The 8,850-nt window shown below is 49.8% G+C and overlaps 1 protein-coding gene across 1 annotated transcript in view; it reads left to right on the forward strand.

Annotated features, from left to right (window-relative positions):
- FAM193A (family with sequence similarity 193 member A) overlaps positions 1–7,845 on the forward strand; it is a 65,465-nt gene extending 57,620 nt beyond the window's left edge. Inside the window, exon 19 of the mRNA XM_077750419.1 lies at positions 7,083–7,845. Within this exon, the coding sequence (XP_077606545.1) occupies positions 7,083–7,176 (94 nt within the window). The 3' untranslated portion in view covers positions 7,177–7,845. The remainder of the gene's footprint in view (positions 1–7,082) is intronic.
- Positions 7,846–8,850: the final 1,005 nt, after the last annotated feature.

Genomic DNA, 8,850 nt, shown 5'->3' on the forward strand with positions numbered 1-8,850 from the left:
GGAGATGGGGCTACAGAAAAGCAGTACGTAAAGAGATACGGTGCCTGGGGACTCTGCAGAGATAGAAATCCACATCTACGACATACACCATTAGGATAAGCAAACAGAAATCCTTTCCTCAGCACAGCAAATGTAAAACCCAGAGACCATGGAGTGGTATTTTCAGTGTTGGGAGAAAATTGTCAGTTTATAACTATGTATCCCACAAACTTGTTCTTTCCCATAAAAGAAAAACTACAGGAATGTGCTACAAAAAGATCTGTGTAAAAGAAAACATCTAAGATTATACTTTAAGAAAAAAGGAGATTGATCTTAGAAAAACAGTCTGATTTTCAGGAAGAAAAGAGAAACAGCCTGATAAATGTCGGTAAATAAAATGTTTTCTTTGTAACAAGACAGTAATAATATCCAATTGATGTTATGCCTGAAAGAACCACCATATTGAACAGCAATAGTGTGTGGGTTAGGTGTAAAATATTGCTGAGTATCCTCAGGTTCTTTAATCATTTAGGTACTTAATAGTTAAGTATTTAATATTCAGACTCTAAGGTGAAGGTGAAACAGTTTCACAAGCAATCATTAAAAGAATACAAATAGGATGTATAAATTGCTAATCTATAGAAGGAAAAGATCAAAACTCAGAAAAAGTAAATGTAAAGAAAGTACAGTAAACAAATTTTCAAACCACAAGACACACAAGCTCAGTTTTATCAGCAACCATAGTAGATTAAAAAAAAGTTTACCAGATTGTGTTAATAATGTTAAATGCATATATACACACTTATGCACGTGCACATACACACACATACACACCATTTACAAGAACATACCTGAAACAGTGAATAGAAAGGTGGAAATAAAGAGGGAAAAGGAAGCTATTGTATAGTTTTGTTATTATCAGACAATGTTTTAATATAAGGGACAGGTAAAGGTTGCTGTTTAGTGATAAAAGTTTCAGTGTATAAGGAAGACAAAAATTTTAAACTAAGTACTTAATGAAATAGTCTCAGAATACAAAAAGGGAAATCGCTTGGGCTGCACAGAGAATCAAATCCACTCTTCTTGTAGGACATGTCATCTTGTAGGACATCCGCTGCTTCCCTGGGCACTCCAAGCCTCCTCCCGGATGTGGGGGATCAGCACAGCGCAGCCAGCAGGCCGAGTCTAATGAGTATGGATGACACCGCATCCAGGAAGCGGGGTCTGCGTTCTTGCGCGCACAGGGGACGTTCACAGACATGGAACGTGTGCGGGGCCATGGAAAGCAGGCCTCAGAAGCTTCAGAAAATGAACATGCATAATTTGTGTTCTCTGACCGTAACATGTTAGCTAGGCAGTGTACAATAAGTAAAATTTTAAGTCACTTCATATTTGGAAATCTCAAAGCATATACATTTAAGTAACTCATGGGTTAAATAAGAAACCATGGTAATACATTTTGAATACAAGAAAGTAAAAGATGAGGAAAACACATAAGAAAATTTGTAGGATGAGGAAAAAGTTTTCTCTTGAGAGCCCTTTCAGGGAAGCCTTGAAGGCCGCCCAGTGAGTTTTTAAAAATCTGAAATTAATGCATTCGGGATTACGTTTGAGAAATTAGGGGAAAGAACAACCAGATAAACCCAAAGAAAGTAAAAGGAGATAAAAAGAAAAATAATGAAATAACAAAACAAATACAGAGAAGATCAGCAAAGCGAAAATCTGACTTTTTTTTTTTAATATTTATTTTTGAGAGAGAGAGAAAGAGACAGAATGCAAGAGGAGTAGGGGCAGAGAGAGAGGGAGACACCGAATCCGAAGCAGCTCCAGGCTCTGAGCTGTCAGCACAGAGCCCGACGCGGGGCTCGAACTCATAAATTGTGAGATCGTGACCTGAGTCGAAGTCGGACGCTTAACCGACGGGGCCACTCAGGTGCCCCAAATCTGACTCTTTAAAAACATTAACTATGTAAATAAACCTTTGAGAGACTAGTCAAGAAAAATTGGAAAAAAAAAAAACCACACACAAAAGAATATAGTAATTAGATGGAAAGGAACCAGGATGTTGGTAATTACCAAAGTTGGGCCACGGCTGCATCCATTTCACTGCACTCTGCTTTTGTGTGGGTCCAAATCTTCCATAGTAAAGAGGGTTTCTTTAATTTTGTGAATATGAAAGTGGGAAGGAAGGCATAGCTACAGGTGCTGCAGTAATTAAAATATGAGAGAACAGTGGGAACAACTACACAATTAGTTTTAAAACTTAAGTACAAAATCAACCCAATAAAAAAATAGCTTGAATGATCCAGTAACTATCAAAGAAATCAAAGCAGTTATAAGTCTTCCCAATGAGAAAACTATATTCTGACAGTTTTGCAGAGAATTCTCCCAAACCCTCAAATAGATTTTCCAGGCTTGTACCAGAGAATGGAAATAACCCAGAACTCCCCACTTCATTTTATGAGAGAAGGAAGATTTTTGATCCCAAAATCTGCTGAAAGTAATAATACAGAAAACATGAAAAGTTACAGCTCTTTCAGTCATGATGTAATATTAGATGTAAAATCAGCAAGAAAAAGTTCACATTCCAAATCCAACAGTATTTTAGAAAGCTATAGTATACGACCAAACTGGTGTACCCTAGGAATGAGTGCAAGGAGTATGTAATACTAGGAAATCCACAGATACGTTTTGTTAAATTCTTTAATATAAAGAAGAACCAGGGGCACCTGGGGAGCTCAGTCAGTTAAGCATCCGACTTCGGCTCAGATCATGATCTCACGGTTCGTGGGTTCAAGCCCCGTGTCGGCCTCTGTGCTGACAGCTCGGAGCCTGGAGCCTGCTTCAGATTCTCTCTCTCTCTCTCTCTCTCTCTCTCTCTCTCTCTCACCCTCCCCTGCTCATACTGTCTCTTTCAGAAATAAAAACATAAAAAAAAAAAAACCATATGATCATTTCCATAGGTTCAGAAAAAACATTTGGTAAAATCTTAGCACTCTGTTAATTAAAAAAAGAAAGAACGAAAAATGGTAAACTCGTAATAGAAGTAAATACCTTTAACCTGAAAAGGAGATTTTCAGAAAGGAAAGAAAAGAAATCCACATGAAACAAATTCCCATTTTCTAAAATGGGAAACATGGAAGCATGTGCAAAACAGGTGTTCTGTGTCCACTTCTGTTCACCTGTAAGTTACAATTGCTACTCAGCAGGGTAAGAAGAAAAGAAATCAAAGGCTTAACGAGCAGGAAGGAGGAAATAAAATTCCATTTTACAGATGATCTCTAATGGTCTACAGGGGAATTACAGAAGGACTTAGTAAGGGGCTGGCTGCAGGATCCGAGTACAGAAGCTACGTTTCTCTACACCATCCATAATTCGAAAATGTAATTTAAATAAAGACGGCATTTATAACAGCAGAATCTGCATCGTCCATGAATAAATCTAACAAAAGTTGCACGAGACTTATGCGTAGACTTTGAAGGATGACTGAAGAACATTGACCTAGACCCTGTATTCACGGATAGGAAAAGTGAGTATCGTAAAGCTGTCGTGTTTCCAGGAATTTATCTGTAGAGTTTAAAACCCAAGAAGGATTTTGTAAAATTCAGTTTTAAAACACATTAGGATGGATATATTGTGCTACAGTCACACAATGACATGCTATACAGCAGCGAAAAGGAGTGAACTAGAGCAGTCTGCAACATGGATCTTACAAACTGAACAGTAAACAAAAGGCAGAACCTGAGAATGTACATAATACCCTATTTATATAAAGTTCAATTTAGACACAACTGAAGTGCACGTTTTAATGTACCCACCAGTCAGCCCAGCAGCTACACCCCGGGCCGTCTGCCCAGGAGAAGCGAGTATATCCACACAAGGACGTGCGCCTGAATGTTTCTAGAAGTTTTATCTGTGATAGCCAGAAACTGGGGACAACCCAGGCGTCCACAGCAGATGAACAAATAAACTGTGCTCTGTCCGTCTGGTGGACGCCGGTCAGCGGTGAAAAGCACCCTCCTGATGAAACACCGTAGCCGGACCTGAGAAGCAGTGTACGCGGTGCGAGGGGTGCCTCCTGTCAAGTTCCACGTACGTGAGACTCCAGGAAATACAAGTCCGACGATAGTGACAGACAGCAGATGGCGGCTTGCCTGCGGCCAGGGAGCCAAGGAGATGACCCGGAGGGACACAGGAGAATTGGGGGTCTCCTGGAGATGTTCTGTCTGAATTGAGGGGAGAGTTACCCCGATGTATATACCTGTCAGCACTGAGCTCTGTAACAACTGCAGGTTATTGTTCACAAACTCTCCCTCAGTGAAGTACACGGAGGAGGGGCACCTGGTGTGAGCATCCAACTCCTAATTTTGGCTCAGGTCATCATCTCCCAGATTGTGAGTTTGAGCCCCGAGTTGGGCTCTGCACGGACAGTGTTTGGATGAACCTGCTTGGGACCCTCCCTCTCCCTCCCTCTCGTCTCTCTCTGCACCTCCCCCTCTCCCGCGCGCACACTCTCAGATAAACTTAAAAGAACATTTCAAAAGAAAGTAAGTATATTTTTCAAGAATACTACGTAGGTGTTAAGACTATAAAGAAAAGCAAGGAAATTATTGACACAAAAAGCCAGAATGGTGATGACTTGGGGGGGGGCGGTCGGCTGTGGCTGAAGCAGACGCTGGTGCTGGCCGCGCCCCACGGCTTGGTTCTAGTGAGCCGGCGTTTGCCTTCCGTTCTTTATGGTGCACGTCTGTTTCATTTATTCTTCTGGATGTGTATTACGTTTACAGAAAAAAAACCTTATAAAGGATTGATAATGATTCTCCCTTTCCTACCCATTATAAAGACTTAGAAAGTCTTATGATTATTAAGATGTCAGGATACTCGTGTAGAATACAGAGCCCGGAAACAGGCTGTAAAACACTGAGCTTTGATTTATGACAAAGGAAGGTGTGTTCGTAAATGGAAATGTGACATTTAAATTTGGATCCTTACCTCACTGTACTCCAAGGTCAGCTTTAGATGAGGTTCTAAATGTCAAAAGCAGCCCCTTTTATTTGAATATAGGTGAATATCTTTTTTTTTTTAATGTTTTATTTCTAGGAGAGAGAGAGACAGTGAGCAGGGAGGGTCAGAGAGAGAGGGAGTCACAGACTGAAACAGGCTCCAGGCTCTGAGCTGGCAGTCAGCACAGAGCCCGACGCGGGGCTCGAACCCACGAACTGCGAGATCATGACCTGAGCTGAAGTCGGACGCTTAACCGACTAAGCCACCCAGGTGCCCCGGTGAATATCTTTTAGACCTCAGATTAGGGAAAGATTTCTTAGAAACAATAACCATAAAATAAAAGATTGATAAATGACATTAAAATCAGTTTTTTTTAAGAGAGTGAGATGGTATTTGGAGCAGATCACAAAAGATTAGTATCAGAATATAAAAAGAAACAATACAAAACAGAAGAAGACAAACGTGTTGACAAATGGGAAGCGAAATGACGGACCGTACAGAAAAGCGTCCAGTAAGCCGGCGAGGTCTGTAGCCTGAGCGCGAGCCGGGCCGCCGGGAGCAGCGTCTCCGCCCGCCGCTTCTGGGGACACGGGCTCCAGCGACTGTGGGAAAGACTCTGGCAGAACCTGGTAGAGTCGAAGCGGCACGTTTCACGGAGCCCCACCGCCCGCCCCCCGCGGGTGCCCATGAGCTCAGCCCAGGTCGAACCACGTGAGTGCAGTGCCCTCTCGTCTGTTCCCCGCGTGCGCTCTTACGGCCTTGGGAATGAGCGAGCTGTGGCCGCATGAGGGTCTGCTCAGCACTGTGAACAGTACGTCTCTGTTCCTGTAAGTTCGGAAATCAGCACACGAGTCCCCGCTGGAACCATAAGAACTGGGGCTGCCTCCTGCGAGAGGACGTCAGGGTGCCTCGGGTGGCCCCGTGTCGACCCGGGCTGGGGGTGTGGCCACCCAGGCTTTCGTGTCATGGTTACCCGTGCACACGCCATCTCTACGTGTGACGCAGTCCACGGCGGACAGCCCGGAGGCCTGATGGGGAGGTGGTATCAGAGCATAAGGTGCAGGGGGCGGGGGTGTGTGGGGAGGGCAGCAGGGCCAGGGGACTCTGGGCCTGGGGGCCCCAAGGGACTCTGGGCCTGGCCCCAAGGAGCAGCGCGGGCTGTGTCCTGTGCCCCGAGAGCCCGTCTGAGGCCTCGCTCCCCTTGGGTTGGAGCTCTTGGTGGAGTGGCCTGCGGGGGGCCGGGAGTGACCCTTGGAGCGTCCGGTCCAGGCGGCGGCTCATGGAGACGTGCGGGCACACGTGTGCCGGGGCGGGCCGCTGGGAGTGGCTGCAGGAGAAGGGAGACCGTAGAGGCAGAAGGGGAAGCTTCCAGAAGGTGCAAAAGGTAGCACTGCTGGACTTGGGGTTTGACCAGCTATAGCCGGGGAAAGGGAAGTGGGGTTCAGGACGGGGTGGGGGACGACCCCCTCCATTTGGACGCAGACTGCCTGGCAAGCTGTACAAGAAGTCGAGTTTGGTTGATGTAACCACCGTGTAAAGCGACACCTTCCGCTTCCGGCTCTGTGACCGCAGTAACCGCTCTCGGGCTTCGTCCAAATTTCTGCCACCCAGACGAGCTGGAAAGTGGAAACCCTCAGAAATTATGCCAAGTAAAGGCTTTTGAAAGAAACTGTTCGTTTAATACAGAATCGGCCGCTGTTGCCTGGGAAGCAGGTGGCAAAGTGTGGCCTTTTTCAAGCCCTGTTTGGCGTGCAGCGTGTGACCCGGAGCTGCACCCCGGGGCTGGAGGCTGGTCTCTGAGGCCCCGAGTGCGGGGCGGGCCTTGCCGTGAAAAGTCCCATTCCTCCCACATCGTGGAAAAGTGAGGACAGGTGGGATCTCCCTGCCTTGACAGGTGACGGCCAGGGTGGTGGCCGTTGGCAGAGCCGCCTTCACAGCCTCAGGCTCATCAGAAACTTCCCTTGGGCAGCTTCCCCGCAGGACAAGTTGGAAGAGAAGGACACAGGAAGCCAGAGCACGTTGAGGGCGCTGGCCAGGGTCCTGGAGAGNGGAATGTGGGCCGTGTCCTTCCGTGACCGTTTGGCTCTTTGTCTCCACAGGTTCTGTTTGGATTCCGCGAGACAGACCCGGCAGAGACTGTCCATCAACTGGTCCAATTTTAGCTTGAAAAAAGCCACTTTTGCCGCCCACTGAGTGAGGACCGCCTGGAGAGGGACGCGCGGGAGGCGGGCCCGGCCCCGGAGCTGCCGTGCTTGCCCAGGGCTGTGCCGGGTGGGCCGCCGCACCCGAGACCCCCAGACCGAGAACTCGCTGCTCGGCCCGCGTCGGTAGCTCGTGTGCGTGTAGTCTGTGAGCGAGGCTTCGACCGCAGCGCTGTGCCGTCGGATCGGGACCGTGGCGCCGCCAGTTTCCCACCACGCGGCCTCGGAGCCCGGGCCGTGGCCAGAGACGCGTTGCATCATCCACGTGGCTCGTTGCCTCTGCATCTCGCCCTGTCCTGTGCTCTGTCCCCGCCGGGGCACCGCCGTCACTCAGCTCTCGTGTGCCCTGCGCCCCACCCCGCGGCGGGCTGGGCGGGCAGGCGCTCTTCCGTTCTCCTCCACAATCTACTGTTTAAGAGTGTACACGTTGCGCTGTTTGTGTCTGATCCCCCTGACTTGTAGCCAGCTTGTGTAAGATCCCTTGCAGAATGAGAAAGTTCAAAAACAAAACCCCACCCAGTACTCACACCATCCAGTCTGTTAGAGAGTGTACGACTGTATTAACACGGAGGCCTGCCTGGCTACTTTTTTAACATATTGTTAAGTAATATTAAAATCATGTCTTTCTTTTTGAAAGATGGAATACATTAGTACAGCAGAAGACCTCGTCTGGTTGCTTTCTGCTGGGGCCCATGGGGGGCGGCGGGGGCAGGGTGCAGGGCGAGTGGGTGGCAGTGCCCCCCAGCGGCGGCCTGGGTCCCGCCGTCCTCCCTGCAGCGGTGTATCGGGGCCCTGGTGTGAGCGGTGGTGGCACCGGGCGGCAGCGGTGCGGTGCGGTGCGGGCCGGAGGGGGGACACCGCGTCCTGGCCCGCGGGGCAGGGGAGGGGCCAGCGGGCTGGGGCTGCACGCGGCCTAATGCACACGTGCCCACCCAGCTCTCAGGGCGTAAACTGAAAAGTCCCCAGCATTAAATTAGTTATAAACTAGGAACGTGAGCAGGATTTCNTTCCTCTCTGCCGAGCTCTCCGGGCAGTCTGGGGGGGGTGGTCTCCGGGAGCCGCGTCCTGGCCGCCGCCCGGTTCCCACCCACTTCCGGAGCCCCACCGCTCCCCCCTCTGGCAAACGTGCTTGTGTGCGGCCCGTTCCTGAATGAAGGGGGAGCGGTGAGGGTCCCATCTGTGTGGGGGGAGGGGGAGGGGGAGGCAGCCNTCCTGGGCGACGGGACGCAGGGGGGGCTCGTGAGGCTCGGGGCTGGGCCGTGGGCGGGACGGGCTCAAGTCCGGGGCGCTCATCAGAAACCCGGCTGAGAGGCCTGGCGTCGGGGATCGCTGCTCACGGACAGAGGCCGCCCGGGAGCAAGTGTGGACAGGCCGGGGGTCCAAGCCCAGACCCGCCGTCCGGTCCAGGGGGACGGCCTGGAGGACACGGCAGCGCTGCGGCGGCCAAGGTGAGGCCCCAGACCTGCCCGGGGCTCCAGCCACGACCCCGTGGGAGCTGCTTTGCGGGCAAACAGGGCGGGAAGAGCNAGGGAGCACTGAGCGCCGACCACAGGAGCCGTGGCCTCAAAAGGCCCCGATGTGCCTCCGGGAGTCCCGCGCCCACGCCGCGTCCCTGCCTGGTGAGCGTGAGGGTAGCCAGGCTGGCCGGGCAAACGCCGGGGAGGGT

The sequence above is a fragment of the Crocuta crocuta genome, unplaced genomic scaffold, assembly GCF_008692635.1.
Source record: "Crocuta crocuta isolate KB4526 unplaced genomic scaffold, BGI_CrCroc_1.0 scaffold179, whole genome shotgun sequence".
Classification (NCBI taxonomy): Eukaryota; Metazoa; Chordata; class Mammalia; order Carnivora; family Hyaenidae; genus Crocuta; species Crocuta crocuta.